Source organism: Cyprinus carpio, unplaced genomic scaffold (assembly GCF_018340385.1).
Source record: "Cyprinus carpio isolate SPL01 unplaced genomic scaffold, ASM1834038v1 S000006530, whole genome shotgun sequence".
NCBI lineage: Eukaryota > Metazoa > Chordata > Actinopteri > Cypriniformes > Cyprinidae > Cyprinus > Cyprinus carpio.
In genome coordinates, this window is record NW_024879195.1 from 1 (window position 1) to 18,026 (window position 18,026).

An 18,026-nucleotide genomic window follows, 5' to 3' on the forward strand; every position below is an offset into this window, starting at 1 on the left:
AGAAGGTTTAGAGCCCTGAACTTACATTTATGGGTGTGATATTTAGCGAATAGAAATAAAAGATTAAAAATGAAATACGTTTCCTTCCTTGTCCGTCTTAAGGTTGACCACACCAAAGAAAACATCTTTAAAGTAAAATGAGAAATACATAATGAAAAAGGTATGGATAAATTCAAGGACATCTGACCAAAATTTTTCTATGAACATTTCCAAAATAAATGGGGAAATATCCTCATCTGACCTTTTACAGAAAGAGCATTCAGATTCAATATCTGGTTTATACCGCGTAAGCACCACTTTGCTGGGTAGAATCTGTGAATTAATTTAAACGTAACTTCTCTCACTTTTTAGGACTATATTTTGAAAGCAAGACCAAACTTTTTTCCAATGGATATTCTCTAAGTTAAACCTGTTCCAGTATGGGATTATATAAGGTATAGTGACAATATCTTTTTGGTTTATAAAGTCCTAATAGTTTTTATTTTTTATATTAGTGCGGTGCACGCGAAAAGCATAAACCAGATATTGAATCACAGTGCTCTTTCATGAGGTCAGATGAGGATATTTCCATTTATTTTACAGGAAATGTTCATACACAGAAAAATTTTTGGTCAGATGTCCTTGAATTTATCCATACCTTTTTCATTATGGATTTCTCATTTTTGCCCAGAGCAGTATTCAATAATCCATATTTGAGGCAGTGGCCTGGGAAATGAAGGCCGCCCAACAGCATTCCTGAGTAACTCAGACGGAATTGCATGAAGACAATTGCATACTCCTAACCAAAACAGGATTTGAAATTTCTGCAAAAAATCTGAATAACTGGTAACAGTCTGCCATTTGATGTCTAGATGACAGCGGAGACGATTGTGCGTCGGCGACAGTGAGTTGTGGTGTTTTGCAAGATCAGATGGAATCCCATAGAAGAGGGTGATAACAACGCGAAGGCACCGACTAACCTGTCTTGATGCGAAACGCGTTTTTTTGGTCCGCTAAAAGACGTTACTGGTTTGAAAAGGCGGGCGATTTGATATGCGTGTAAGGTGTGGCGTTGTGGAAATATAGATGGTAACGTTATATAATTTGTCTCTGGTTATATGCTGACTGTATCCCTAACGTCAATACGTACAGTGCATTTCTGCAAGGGTTTTAAAATAAATACTTTTGTTTTAACGAAAAACATAACGTTATACAATGAGATTAAAACAAAAGTCTGTCCATACAGGGGTAGACAAGCACAGGAAAAAAGTGAGACCACCAGAAGAACAAGACACAAGAAAATAATTTAAAATAGTTGTACTGCCAATTGCGTAAAAACACAGTCAGACATTGGAGCATTTTGTTTAAGTGCGTTGGCACAACACCGACGCATTCTGGCATAGAGACTTAAAAATGAAGTTGGGTGTCGTGAACCCTTGCGCATGCGTAGTAAAAGTATAACCTGTCAGGAAAAAGGCGTTTTAAAAAAAAAACCTTATTTTTGGGGCAAATCATCAAAACCTTTTTCAGCGCGATTTTTTTTCATATTTTAACTGTGTTTTTTCTATACATAGCAGTTTTTATGTCCCTGTGACCAGTAAAATTGTAGTTCTGACTCTCTGCCATTCAATTAGATAGGAGCCTGGTCTTGTTAGTCTGAAATATGCTGCCCAGGGCATTGCCAAGATGGTGGCCGAGTGGCACGGACTTGCCTAAAAGGACTTTGCTAACAGAATCATGTACTTTAGATTATTGCTAATGATTTTATCTACAGCACCCAGTGAGTATCATTATCAACACTATACTACGGGCTTATTAGAAAGTCTTGTAGCTGCTATTCCTTTAAATTATGATCAGAGGTTTTGTGACAATAATGTACACAACTAATTTCAGTTAATGACAATGTTTTTAATGTATGTTCCCAGGTGTTAATTGCATTGAGTTAAATCAGCCTCCTCTCATGGTGATAAAACCCTGGGGAAGTCAGTTTCCATCGGCTGTAAAATTACTGGATATTCAGCATCAGGAGGTGCTTGTACTAACTGGATACGACACTCAGCCGGAAAAGCATTGGAATGGATTGGCTGGTTCTGTAGTTCTGGAAATACAGGCACCGGTGACACAATGAAGAATAAGATCAGTTTCACTGTTCAAACCTCCAGCAACACAGTTTTCTTACGAGGTCAAAGCTTTCAGACTGAGCTCACAGCTGTGTATTATTGCGCACACAATAACTGTACTGAGGACCTACAGAACAAATATAAGAAACAAATAGTGCATTACATTTTTTCATTTTACATCTTAACAAAAGTATTCAAGAAAAACAATCAAATGTAAAAATCACTTTAGTGTGTTCATTACAAATAAATTATCCAAACTACAAAAGCAGTTAAATCAAGAGCAGCAATATTTTTTTTTATTATTTGTTAGATTAACATTAATGAAAGGCGTCCTAATATATAAGACCTACTGCACGGATCTAATATAATGTTACACAGCAGATGTTCTTTTCCCCACAGTTCCCCAAACGTTCACGTAAGAAATTACAGATTATCGATCTTGCATGACTAGCCTAAGCTAAATACTGTAATTCTGTGTATACAGTATGGGTATATTTTATTGGATCGCGCATTGGTGGAATGGCAGCGGAATGGTTTGGGCATTTATCTGGCATTCATCGCAGCACAAGAAGCCTGCAAAGCAAAAAATGAAAAAGGTTTGTCCTCTCAAAAATCATACATTAAAGAAGCAATTTTAGATGGTTTAATTACTATTTGGATTCATTGTGATTTTGTGGAAACCTCAAAATTGACCAAATTTTTTCCCTTTTTTTTTGTCTGTAGCTCCAAATTAGCCCGTGCACATTCCGACTCATTTTGCCAGCACGTGCAAAGTCTATAGAAATACAAAGACAATTGAGTCCTTATACTTATGAATGAGAGAAACTGCAATGCGCAATATGGCAGAATAGTCTTGCCTTCTAAATGAAAGAGCCAACTGTTGATTGGTAAAGTCATTGCACATGCTGACCAGCCAATGCTCAGGCACAGTCATAAGCGCGTTGGAACTACGCATGCGCATTGGCTTTTTTAAAGCTATTTCAGCATAAGAGACAACATCCATGGGGCAGTTCAATTTCAGATTTTGTTGCTGATTTGAAATATGTAATTAAATCGTGCGTTCAGCAAGCAATTTTTGAGATTTCAGGATTCCTCCATTCATTTAGATAGGACTTGGTCTTGTTTGAGCTGCCCGGAGGTGTTGCAAATATGGCCGCCGAGTGAACAGACTTTCCTTGAAAGAGACTTTGGCACGGGTCACAAATGTCACATAACAACCTTGGGTGCAACTGACCCCCATTTAAGAATAATTGAGATGCCAGAAGAGGGCACCCTTCCATGATAAATGAAACAAAAAAAACTGACACTCATGAACTGGTTTTGTTTGAACCACCACCCACTTCTGTGTGTCCTCATACACAAACAATATATTCGAATGCAAACTCAACTGCCATATTTTCTATATTAAAACTAGTAAATGAGTGATTTATCTGAAGAGGATAGACAATGTTCTCCATAAAAATCCTTCTGGATTTTGGCAGCTGTACACAGTGAGTGTTTTTAATTTTTTTAAAACAAATTACAAAAAAAAAGGGAATTTCAGGGGGTTTTTTATTTAGACAAGTTTTACAGACTTACGAGACATAACATCCAATCCTGTTTTGTCAGTATTGTAACTGAAAAAAAAAAAAAAAAAAAAAACACTAATCCACAAGTTATCCACAACACAACTCTAGTCCATCAGTTTAACGTCTATGAAGCAAAAAAGCTGCGTGTTTGTAATGCGTGTAGTACATGTTTTGCAAATTCTTATTTTTGGGTGAACTATTCCTTTAATGACTAGGTTCTCACCAGATAAACACTAATAATTCCCATAATACAAATAACTAAAACATAATGTTTCGTATTAAAGGAAAATTTACCCAAAAAATCAAAACAAGGTGTCATTTTGTCTTTCCAAACAAATATTGATTTTCTTTCTTAAAACACAAAATGAGAAGTGCCAGTTAAATGACAAAATATAAAGACATTTAATGGCATTTATTTCATCATTTTGGATTTTGACTCAAACCTCTTTTATTTTACATTGAAAAAAAAAAGCAGCCAGAATATTTACTTTTCTGTTCCACAGAAGAAAGCAAGACATATGGGGTTGAAACAACATAAAATGAGTAATTAATGACAGAATGATAATTTCTTAGAGAACTGGTAATTATTTATTTTAATTAAAGTCATTAAAATACCAGAAATATACACATATACATCAAATAAATTAATAACATATTAGTATTTAATTTACAAAGATTTTCAAATCATTACTTTGTATGCCTTGTATGGATCTAAAAAGATGCATATGTTATGTGATTCAGTATATGATGCCCCTATTTAAATACAAAGACATCCTAACTGAACATTTACTATTTAAATGTTGGATTATGCAAATTCAATCATCTTCTTGAACCCTTCATAATCAGTTCTGTATCACTGTACAGCTCAATATTTCAGTACACAATTATGGAGCATAAAATCTTGGGATTTAACATTACTGTTGCTGGCTTCTCAATGTATGATTCCAGACCTACCGTTCAGAAATATAATTGTATTTTTATCTGAATGTACACACAGTGATCATGTTTTATTTTGCAGATTGTTGGTGGTCAAACACTGACTGAGTCTGAGGCTGCAGTCATGAAACCTGGAAATCCCATAAACTCACATGCACTGCCTCTGGTTTGGACATGGCTAACTACTGGATGGCTTGGATCAGACAGAAGTCTGGAAAAGAGCTGGAATGGCTGGGCATTGATCAGATATGATAGCCGAGACATATATTACTCTCAGTCTGTTCAAGGACGGTTCACCATCTCCAGAGACAACATAGGAAGCAGGTGTATCTGCAGATGAACAGCCTGAAGAATGAAGACACTGCTGTATATTATTGTGCAAGAGACACAGTGACTGAAATTACTACAGTACTACACACAAAAAACTGCCAATAATGAAAACTAGACAAGAGCACTTGATGTCTGTATAGTTCTCTAACTCACTCTCTCACCAACACACAAACAAACAAACAAAAAAATGTACTAATGTCACAGAAGTACAATTTCCATATCAATAGGTGGTACTATGACCATGAAATGAACCTCAGTGGTCTCAAGCTCCACGGACTCCACAGTTTTGCTAATTCAAGGTTTCAATGCAAATGATCTGATGTCTGTTTTCATATTTAAACAGCTACCACTGTGGAGTGGAGGACTCATCACCAGCTCAACCTTCATATAAACCATGTTCACTAGCGGAGTTCATTTTTCTCTTGCTGTGGCTGGCTGTTGTGTCTTGTAAGTAAATTCACCAGACAAAACAAACTGTTTTCTAAGTTTAAAGAAATACATATTCATAATTCTATTCTGAATGTTGTGTTTATCCACAGATATTGACTGTCAGGTTGTGCTCACACAGTCTGAACAGTCAGTAGTTGTGTCTCCAGGTGCTTCCTACAAACTGACCCTGTGCCTGCAGTGGGTTTAACTGTTAGTAGCACTCACATGTACTGGATCCGTCAGGCACCTGGAAAAGGACTGGATTATTTGTTTATTATGATGATAAAAATAAGAAACTCAGCTCAGTCAGTGCAGGGCAGATTCACCAGCATCTAAGACAGCTCTAATCTCTATCTGCATATGAGTCAGCTGAAGACTGAACGCTGCGGTGTTGTACTGTTGCAAGAGACACAGTGGAAACACAAATACAGGCAGCTGTTCAAGAACTATTCATGAGAAACATGATGGTGGACAAAAGATATGTTGGGATTATGCAAGCTGAAAAAGGGGGAAGAGTCTCTGAAGTGATACAAGGCCTGTCTGAAGCACCATCACAAACAGATTTTGTAATCCTTACCCCACAAAATAAACATGACACTGATACTAATGAAATTCATCTAAAGAAAAAGCATAAATCAAGAAAAAAAAAAAAAAAAAAAACTTCCCTGCTGAGCTAGAAACTGTTTGGAACATGACTGAGCAATGCTGATGATAAATAATTAATCTTTCGTCATGTTAGGTCAATATCAAATAACACACCATGAGAAAAAAGTACAAAAAAGTCAACATGAAGTAAAATAACTTTGCTCAGTTATTAAAATATAAGTGAAGAGTTTCCCCTTGTCTACTGTAATAATGCTCAGATTACTGCATTAAACTACAGATCTGCAAACCTGCCAAGATGCAAATAATTTTGTGGGGAAGGGTCAGTGTCTCCGAGACTAAAAAACTGATAAAAGCTGAACTTAAAGTCAGTGCGTGTGTCCAGTGACTAAAACAACTACAGTGTAACTATCACTGTTTTACTGCAGTTATGGAGATGCTACTGTATGGACTCCTGCTGATGATTATTTCATGTGAGAAACTCCCATTTGTTCTATATTAACGGTTTTTAATTTCATTGTTCTAAATCATCTAATAGTATTTGTTTCATGTTTTTCAGCTGTTAGTGGTCAGTCTTTGACCTCCTCAGATTCTGTGGTGAAAAAGCCTGGAGAATCAGTGACTCTGTCCTGCACTGTGTCTGGATTCTCAATGAGCAGCTACTGGATGGGCTGGATCCGTCAGAAACCAGGGAAAGCACTGGAGTGGATTGGGTATATAGATGGTGGCACTGGCACTGTTTTTGCTCAGTCTCTACAGGGACAGTTCTCCATCACGAAAGACATCGGCAATAACATGCTGTATTTAGAGGTGAAAAGCCTGAAGACTGAAGACACAGCTGTTTATTAAATATAAAGATAATAAAAAAAACACAAAAAAACAACAAAAACTAACAAAAACTACACAACAATGAACTTAAATGTATGAAAATATAATGCTATAACACTGTAATCTTGTGTTTACAGTCTCAACCAAGTTTGTTACTCTCAGGGCATATTAAATTTATAAAAAAAAAAAAAATTCCTTCTTTCTGGCCTATATCATCCCCATTCCTGTGTCATCCCCAAGAGCTTGTCACAAAATAGTATTCATTAATGAATTCATTAATTTTGCTTATAAAGCTAAATTTAGAAGAAATTAAGCATAGGCCTGCCTTTTACCCAATTCTACCATTAAGCACTGGCAACCAGGATGAGATTTACATGGGCAAACACTACTGACTATTCCTTCAGAAAATGCAAAAGTCTAGTTTGAATGTTTTGTTCCAAATGAGTCATTGCTGCATAATTTATGAGTTTATAAAATTTTAATAGGTGTAACAGTGGAGGGTATACATCAGCTATGCATATAATAGCAGTTGATACAAGATATCAGTAAAAAGGATAAACAAACACTATGCTAAATTTTTATGTTAATGTAAATATACCTTTAGAGGGCACCCTATGCAAACCTACTTCTCTTTGTCTGCTTAAAAAAGCCCCCACTCTATTCATCTCCAGACACAAAACTTGTTTGTGACTTTGCTGCATTAAGTTCTTCTTTTCATAGCATGACAATGGATATCTTGTCTAAACTGGGTTTTATCTTCATGTTTGCTCTCACAGAATGTAAGATTGTCTTGAAAACCTGTTGAATGTTAATGTTGAAACTGTTTGTTTTTCAGTCTGTTGGTGTCAAACACTGACTGAGTCTGAGTCAGTGTTTATTAAACCTGGAGCATCTCACAGACCCACCTGTACATTCTCTGGATTTAGTAGTGACCCGCGCTTAGCTTGGATCAGACAGACTGCAGGAGGAGGTCTGGAGTGGCTGGCACATGCATTTGAGTTATTTGAGTCTTTACTAATGAGCTGATAAGTTCAATCAGGTTGTGTTTGAATAGAAAAGTCATAAAGAAAAGTGGCATGTCTAATATTCTTCACAATTTTCTATGCTTACAGACTGATGGTGTCCCTTTTCTGTAGAAATCTAATTTTCCTGATATCAAATAAAATAAAGATTAAATGGCAAAAACATTGAAGTTTCACATCTTGGACAACAAAATGACTACGGTATATAGAAATTCTCTGTCTACTATCCATGTAATAAGGTGAAGTGTGTCTGGGGGTCATAAGGAAAATTTTACCATCATCTCATGATCAGATCATGATATTCTAAACACATTAAACAAATATACATCAGCTTAACTGATTTTATTTCACACATTCACTCTTTACAGTGTATTATATCCCTGATCGTGCAAATATATGCAACAGATATAGAAAATACACTCTAAAAAAAGATGACTCTTTAAAGGAAAAAAAAAGATGACTCTTTAAAGGTTATTTAAAATGTAGTATTTATACTATTTAGAGCTATAGCATTATGAAGAACCCTTTTATGCTGAAATGGTTTTTTGTGTTAGAGTTTAGGGTTCTTTATTCCCAACCTTTTGTTTTTCAAATCTGTAACTGTCAAAGCACCTCATTACTGATTTTCTGGAGTTCAGCAATTCAACTACACAGACTATCAACACACTCTCAACAGTCTCAACAGCTCAACAGACACTCTCAATCATTTCAATCTTAAATAGAAATACAAGTTTAACTTTAAAATTGTGTTTCCAAACAAACATGTTATTTTCTTTTTTTAGTTTTTGGGTCACATGTAAGTGTGAGCAGCTCTGTTAAGCTGAGGATACTTCTCTCCTCTTAAAATGAATTTATAATACATTTTGTTTATCATTTTTAATAACCAACACACATTCCAATTCATAAAAATATTCACCAACAAAAATAAAAATAAAAATATCACTTTTTTTCTTTTAAAATTGTGAAGGGCCCACATACTGTCCATTTTTTGCTACTTTTGGCCTTCATAAACAACTTTTATTTTTACATAAACAAACGGACACACTGTAACTCTAAACTCAATTGTGTATTTCAGATGCATCACATCCCACAACCTCATCATCTGTCATTTTTGCGTTATTAAACTTAAACTCTGCGGACCCGGTACTGGGTCCACTATACTAGTACAAAATGTTTGTGTTTCATTCATTGCAAAGCCTTCCTTATATGGTATCAGCCCATATATGGGTTCATTTGAAAGCTTAGAGTGTCTTCTTTACAAAGAAATTTTGGTTTTATGATTCATAAAGTAGTGAAATTAAGCTTAGAACTATATTTGTCCCACACACAAATTTCCGCCTAACAATAGCGAATAATTTTTTGCGAAGAATGTGTATTTTATATATTTTTCACAAAACAGTAGTCATATATCACAAGAAAGCTCTCATTCTCAGAAATTCGACGATGTAGATCATTTTATTGTGTGACAATCACAGATCGAATGATCTTCAATAAAAGCGCGATGTGAAATTTCTCACCTCAGAGCAAATTTTTATTTATACTCGTAGCACCGCTTCTATAAGCCGCAAACAGCCACAAATATCTATATACTATATATTATCTTTTAGATTAGAATCTCTTCTTTCAAACAAGACCATTTAAACGTTTCTGCGTGCTTCCATCGGTGAGATATAAAGCGTTTTGTCCAGAAGCGCATCAGGGAAAAAAAGGCGCACGTTCTTCGAAAGACGCGCTTTCTATATCAGATGCGCTCTCGGGGTTGAAGAGAATTATGTTCTATAAATCTGAGCTCGGTTGTGAAGCGCTGTTAGTCAGAACTGATGTCACTCTGAGCAGTGGGCCAGTGAGAGCTGTGGAATTTGACACCTCTGCGTCATCAGCGGGAAGGGTGGGGGCAGTGAGTGACCCCTTCCATGTCCACCGGGGATGACTGCGGTGGACCCTGGGATATGTAGTTTTCGGCTTATTGTATACAAGCTTGCACGCGGAAAAAGCTTTCGCATATGCGTCTAGGAAAAAAAAAACAATTTATAATAATCATATTACAAGTTATGGATGATCACAGGCGCCGTGGAGAGGAATGGACGCGCGTCTGGTGAGGCTATTAGCGTGTTAGTTACTTTTTTTTTATCTTTGAATCTTTATTTTGAAACGTGAAAGCACAGCTGACAATCTGATAAACTGTTTATTGACAGAAAAGTACAGTACATGATGCATTTCAGTAAATATACAGTAAATACACATGGATTATTACAGTGCTGTGTGGATGAACATATATGTGTTTCTTTGACGCTCTGAAGGCCATATAGCAGCTCCGGTTAGCGGATAGCCCGCAGCTCGCGACCAAACAGACAAAGAGGATGCTGGAGATGCAGAAGTGATACAGGGATGCTGAGGTCAGATGCTCTGAATCAGTATACCAATACAAAATGCACATGAATGAAATGATATAAAGCTGGAGAATGTGGATTCTGTTTTAGATTGTGATAGACCAGATATATTTTATAATGTAATGCAGTTTGCTAGAGCACACAGGGCCTGAGTTATCTATTTTCAAAGACAGTGTTTAGAACACACAAAAAAGTGCCTTGTATTGAGGTGGTTCATCATGTAAAAAACAACACAAATAATAATATTTGTCACAAACAGCAGCTTTTTATGTCACTTCAAAGGGTTTTCTGTAAAAGGATATAAAGATATTGCATTTATTCCAAAGTATATGGGTATGGGGAGAATTCAAATGTGGGTAGGCGGAAAATGGGTATTATTCCTCCCTTTAGATGGAATAGAATAACTTTTGCATAGATTATGATAGAAACAAATGTCCTTTTTCCCTCTATTAGCTGACATGTGCTGGAAACAAATAAAATTGTTTGCAGGATGCTGGACCTCCTCAGAACCTGAGCTATACAATTTCAAACTTCAGTTTATAAAAAAAAAAAAAAAAAAGCGCCTTTTTTTACATTTATTATAACACAGACAACATATAAAATCATTTGTATCAATTTCAACAGGTTTTTATGTAATTTCAAAGGATTTCCTGTAAAATGATACCAAACTTTTGTATGTACACCTCTGCATGTGGGTATGGGAAGCTTTTGAATTTGGGTAGGAAAAATGCCAGGCGGAAATCCCCAAAATAGCCCTGTGCCCGGTTTCACAAAACGGGCTTAGCTTAAGCCAGGACTAGGCCCTAGTTAAATTAAGATATTTAAGCAACATTACAAAATGCCTTAACAAAATGTTACAGGTGTGCATCTTGACACAGAACAATGAATTTTAAGATATATCAGAGCAAGATATTTTCAGTTGAGACAGCTCAAACATGCATTTTAGTCCTGGACTAGCTTAAGCCTTGTATTTGAAACCATGGGGAAAAATATTAATTTAAGGTACAATTTAGAACAGATAAAAATGTGCGATTAAGTTGTGATTATTCATGAGCTAACTCATGACAATCATGCGATTAATTGTAATTATATATTTTAATTCATTGACAGCCCTAAATTAAAATGACTAAAATAAAATGTAGGCTTAACTCATCAGTGGACTTTCCTCATCAATATAGGCTATATTTTTTCACACTTTTCTCATTCTCACTAATTCAAGTTTTTATATGAATGAAACTCTGAAGGGAACTGATTCAGAAACTCTTCAGAAAAGTTTCCATCACATTTTCATTTTACCTGATAACCTATAATTTATGAGCTGAGCTGCTTTGTTTACAGCTATTACTGTGGAAACCACTATATTTCTGATGTTCCAAAAGCACCTCCTACTGGCAGAAAATGAATGTGCATTTTCAATAATCCAGTCTGCAGTTTTTGTTCTGACAAAAGCAAAAATTCACCCACATAAATTCGTTTTAAATAATATAATAAATTATACTTCCGCCTCATCCCTTTTCTTAAAAAAAAAATGGTTTAAAGTTTTGAGGTTTATCATTTTATAATTTATTTTGTATTTTGTTAAAACTTGTATCTCAACGGTAAATCAGTTGCTCTTTTGTGGTCTACAACATGAAATAATAAAAGTGTCTGCTAAATGAATAAATGTAAATGAAAGAATCATTATAACATGTACATAAAAAATGTAGAAACATTGGACACAACAATGTGGCACCATTGTGCAGTAGCAAGCAAGCATACGACAAAAAAGGAACCTCAAGGTTGATCTAGGTAAATGTGTGCAAATATATAGGGCCCCATTCCTATATTTGCCTGGGGCCCCCAATTCATTAAATCTGCCCCTGCAGTTGTGTATTATTGTGCTCTCTATACACTGTGCTACATCCTGCCACAGAAACTGTTTAAAAACCTGTCTCTCCACTGAACAATAATCAAACAGTTTATTTCACGAGTTCCTGCTTATATAAATAGCTGAAGTATGATAATGCGTATTTGGCGTGCTGTCCAGGGAAGGGCTCCGAGCTCGGGAATGGCCCGAACCTAGAGTACCCCCCTCCCCGTATAATTGTAAAATGAACTCGAAGTGAGGAGATGGGGTGGAGGAGGGATGCTAATAAACTGTCAATGGATAAAGGTAAGTCAGCTGTATTTATACTGTGGTGTTGATTAACTTGATTGTGCTCCACCGGTGTTGATTAGGCTAAGTATCTGACATGCTCCTCCCAAACCTTGTTAATAAAACATAATTTCTTGACATAATATTAGACCTTTTAGACAATGGCTCAGCAGATATTGCTGGCTTAAGTCTTTGTAAATTAGTTATCTTTAAGGGTTTTTTATAATAAAATAATCTGCTTAAATGGCATGTAATAGCCTTTTGTCCACATACAATAAGCCAAATGACCAAATTACTTTTTTTAAAAAAAAATAATTCAGAAGCCAGAAGAGGTCACCCTTCCTCATTCAGTCCACACATGCATGAGTAAATATATCAATGCAAATTCGGCTGCCACATTTCCTATTTAAACAAGTATACAATGAGATTTTGATCTTAAGAGAAGAAACAATGTTCTCCATCAACCTCTTTCTGCTCTTGGCAACTGCTGCACACAGTGAGTGTTTCAGTTTCAAGAGATTAAATGAAAGGTTGTGCTCAGGGGTGAATGGGGTGTGTGTGTGTTTATTTAAGCAGCTTTAGGATGTTAAAATATAAAACCAATCCCATTTTATCAGCAATTTTGTTTTTCTCTCTGTTTAGGTGTTTACTCTCAGGTTGTGCTCACACAGTCTGAACAGACAGTAGTTGTGTCTCCAGGTGCTTCCTACAAACTGACCTGTGCCTGCAGTGGGTTTACTGTTAGTAGCACTAGCATGCACTGGATCCGTCAGGCACCTGGAAAAGGACTAGAATGGATTATTTATTATTATTTATCTGCATATAAGAGCTCAGCTCAGTCAGTGCAGGGCAGATTCACAGCATCTAAAGACAGCTCGAATCTCTATCTGCATATGAATCAGCTGAAGACTGAAGACACTGCAGTGTATTACTGTGCAAGAGACTCACTTTGCTTGTTTTCATTCAGCTACCCTTACAAAAACCCAGAAGGGGGGAGGGAGATAACTGGTCAACTGTATTTTAACTGGTAATAATATATATATATATATATAATATATATATATATATATATATATATATATATATATATATATATATATATATAATGAATATTTATAGCATTTTTTAAAGTGATTTATTTACTTTTTTTTTCAAATGAATACATTTGTTTGCTCTCTTTCTTATTCTTAAACAATTTTAAGTTATAGAGTCAGGTTAAAAACAACATCAGTTGTCTGGAATCCTTAATGATGGGTCTCTAACTAGATGAACATTAATAATGCTCATAAGATACATCATACATCATTTCATTACAATGATTTACTTAAAAATAAGTTCACCATCTCCAGAGACACATCTACTAGCACAGTATATCTTAAATGACAAAATCTGCAAATTGAGGACATAGCTGTGTATTGCTGTGTTCGGTATACAAGCTTACCAGTTTAATGCTTGTGCAAAAACATGTGCACAAATACTTTAGTCTAATCTTAACATGCATGTAATAGTTTGGGACACTGAATGCCATGATAAGACCTTAATCATCATAGACTTTATATTTACAAAAAAAAAAAAAAAGAAATAAAAGGCCAAATTGTACGTAAATTAAATTGAATATGAAGAAAAGCTGAATATGACACCATATGTATTCGTAGATTATTATTTATGTTTAATTAACCATCAATTAAATATACCAGAAATACCAGATACACATGGAATAAATAAATTAAAATCATCATTTAATATAGAAGGCTTTGAGCTCATTACTCTCCATGCCTTGTATCCATAAAATGTATGAGAATGATATGATGCCCCTATTTAAAAAACAAGACATCCCCAACTGAATATTCAAATATTTAAATATTAGAGTATGCAAATTCATCATACACTTCATAATCAGTTCTGTATCACTGTACAGCTCAGTAATTCAGTACAGAAATTATGGAGCATAAAATCTTGGGGTTTACATTACTGTTGCTGGCTTCTCAATGTATGATTCTAGTTTTTTGTTTCCAGTCTGCTCTTATCTGAATGTACATACACTGATCATGTTTTATTTTGCAGATTGTTGGTGTCAAACACTGACTGAGTCTGAGGCTCCAGTCATGAAACCTGGAGAATCCCATAAACTGACATGCACTGCCTCTGGTTTGGACATTGCTGGCTACTGGATGGCTTGGATCAGACAGAAGTCTGGAAAAGAGCTGGAATGGCTGGCATTGATCAGATATGATAGCCAGGAAATATATTACTCTCAGTCTGTCCAAAGACTGATCTCCATCTCCAGAGACAACAGTAGGAAGCAGGTGTATCTGCAGATGAACAGCCTGAAGAATGAAGACACTTCTGTATATTATTGTGCAAGAGACACAGTGACTGAAATGACTACAGCACTGTTCACAAAACCTGCCAAGACAGTAGACAGATAAGAATATTTTTACACAAAATAGTGATGAGCTAGAAAACAGCATTTCTGGATATTATAATATTTGAATAAGAACAATTCAGCATAGCTTATGTTATTCTGTTGTTTTTGCTAATTGCTGAAAAAAAAAAAAAAAAAAACAGTTTATAGGTCTCTAGAGTCTGTCTTTAAAAAATAACATTGCAGAGAATAAAGACACAGCTAATTGCTGTAGGTGTACAATTTTATTTTCGTATCAATAGGTGGTACTATTGTCCATGAAATGAACCTCAAAGTACTAAAGCTTCAACCTCAATAGTCTCAAGCTCCAGTGATTCCACTATTCAGGGTTTCAACGCAAATGAACTGATGTCTGTTTCATATTTAAACAGCTACACTGTGGAGTGGAGGACTCATCACCAGCTCAACCTTCATATAAACCATGTTCACTTCATTTCTCTTGCTGTTGCTGGCTGCTGTGTCTTGTAAGTGAATGCCCTGGATAAAACAAACTGTTTTTAGTGTAAATATTAATATTCATAATTCTAAATTTTGTGTTTATCCACAGATATTGACTGGCAGGTTGTGCTGAGTTGCTGGCTTTCATCTCATCTGGTGGTACCATATTCTACTCTCAGTCTGTTCAGGGACGCTTCACCATCTCCAGAGACAACAGCAAGAAACAGATGTATCTGCAGATGAATAATATGAAGAATGAAGACACTGCTGTATATTATTTTGCAAGATATAGATATATCTATTTTTTTAAAAAAGTAAATAAATTATTAAATCAAATCAACTTACTAATGTCTCCCCAATCTCATTTGCGTAAATTGTTCTGTGACAAATTTGCATTTTTGCTGATAATAGCATAAGCTACTGCTTGTCTGTTGTGTGACAACAGCGTGCACCATCAGCAACTGCAGAGAAATCTGGACCTAACAACCCCCTCCTGGACCACTCTGGAGACAGACAATATCATAAAAGTGATCCTCAGTAGTGCTACAGTTATTTCAGGAAGAGGACCATTTACATCCAAATTTTAATTTACACAGACCAAAACCTAAACATAGATGTTAGAATATAAACTGATTAATCATTGCTTTTCAGAAAGAGCTACTAAATATAAAGTGTCTGTGTGTCTGCCATTGTGTGTTGATCATATACCCAACAAAAGATTAATATTTTAAAGTAGTGGGCGAGTAATTCAGTTCTTGATTTACTTTATAAAAGTCTACTTTGAGATTGTGTTTACAAACACGCTTATAGTGCATTATTTTTCAGCTAGCATGACAAAAATTGATTATCTTACAAGTAATTAGTGTACGATGTAGTTGTCATGATAACCCTACATGCTGATCTATGTAATTATAGTGAAATCGCTTGAATGGTACACAAAAAGTGAATTTGTAAGTTCAGTGTGACTATCCAAATTGATTGGCTCATTGATTGGCTCAGTCTGGACGTCCCAAGTACAAATGTCAAGCTATTCCTGAGCTGGGGTCTCCAACACTTCACAATACACAAAGTAGCTATATCTCCACAATCACAACACACCTGATTCAGGTCATCATCTCATTAGTAGAGACTCCAAAACCAGAAATGGGTGTCTGAGAGAAAGGAGACATTCAAAATTATCCTCACTAGACTTTAGACGGGCCTCAAAATGTCACATCAAAGCATCAGTCTATCAGCAACAGCTGTCCAAAGACCTCATATCAGCTATTACAATTAAAATACAACACTTACTCCACCCACATCAATAATACAATATACAAACTGAAATATCCACTATCATTAGTAATAAGAAAAAAGAAGAAATAAAGAAAGAAATAAAGAAAGAAAGAAATAAAAAAAAAAAGAAAGAAATACAAAAAAATTCAAAAAAACACAAAAAAACACAACAAAATACAAAAATTTGTGAATAAACAAATCAATCAGAATTTAATAAAAATATGTTAATTAATTTTCCCAGTTCCAGTGTTTCCATACTTACCACATGTTGCCTTTTTTTGTAGGGCAGATACAGTGTATGCAAATGTCATGATTTAATCAGGAGGATCAGTGTCACTCAAACTCTCAAAGGACTGTGTTATAAACAGGATCCTCAGTCAGTGTTTGTGTTCTGCTGCAGTGCAGTTTCTCTTCACTTGACAGGTCTAGATTGATAATGGAAATGTTACAGTATGGAGTTCTGCTGATAATTATTTCAGGTGAGAATGATTTCACTTCTCCAGATTGTTGTCACTTAATTTTTCTATCCCATCTAACATGATTTGTTCCATGTTTTTCAGCTGTTAGTGGTGAGTCTTTGACCTCCTCAGATTCTGTGGTGAAAAAGTCTGGAGAATCAGTGACTCTGTCCTGCACTGTGTCTGGATCAACAACAAGCAGCTACTGGATGGGCTGGATCCGTCAGAAACCAGGGAAAGCACTGGAGTGGACTGGGCTAAAATATGGCTCAACTGTATATTATGCTCAGTCTCTACAAGGACAGTTCTCCATCACCACAGACACCAGCAAAAACATGCTGTATTTAGAGGTGAAAAGCCTGAAGACTGAAGACACAGCTGTTTATTACTGTGCACGAGAGTCACTGTTAAACAAAAGACTGCAGGACTGAACAAAAACTATTCATGCATCACATCACTGAAGCAATTGCAAACTTCCCCACAATTCAACAAATTATACTTGTTTAGAAATGTATTTAAAACATTTAAAAACTTCTTCATAAGCAGATTCTCAAATAAATGAGTGACTAAAGGTCTGGATTAATTAAGGTACACCATAAAGATTATAGTCTGCAGGGTTGATCAATCAGCAAAGATACAAAACCTGTACAGTTGTCATACATGACATTATGAAACAAAAATATATGGGAATATAGCAGAAAATATAATGCAATGTATTTTGAATAACACATTTCTTTATAGGAGACTGGTGATTCTATTTTTTTATACCCTGCAGTATGCACCATATATGACTATATATTGATACATAATACATCGCAATGAAGAAAAAAACTGCTCTACATTTTTATATGTAATAGCTTTATTGAAACAATTAATTTGTGTATTAATCTTTCACGAGTTAATGCTTGAAAGGGTTTAAAGCTGAACACATTCATAAACTTTTATAAATATTTTTTTTTTTTTTACATATGTAAATATACAATAGACAGAAAAGACAAAGGACAATATTTGTATGTGTACACAAATGTCAACATATATAGCATAAATCAGTTTAAATATATTTATACATGCACAGTACTACATTGTATAAC

The 18,026-nt window shown here is 35.3% G+C and overlaps 2 gene segments (V, D, J or C); both read left to right on the forward strand.

Annotated features, from left to right (window-relative positions):
• Positions 1-6,322: 6,322 nt before the first annotated feature.
• On the forward strand, positions 6,323-6,814 carry LOC122143900. The segment is given in 2 exon segments: positions 6,323-6,438; positions 6,525-6,814. Coding segments are annotated over 2 exon segments (333 nt in total).
• A 9,958-nt stretch (positions 6,815-16,772) lies between these two features.
• On the forward strand, positions 16,773-17,712 carry LOC109051799. The segment is given in 2 exon segments: positions 16,773-16,956; positions 17,038-17,712. Coding segments are annotated over 2 exon segments (372 nt in total).
• The last annotated feature ends 314 nt before the right edge of the window (positions 17,713-18,026 follow it).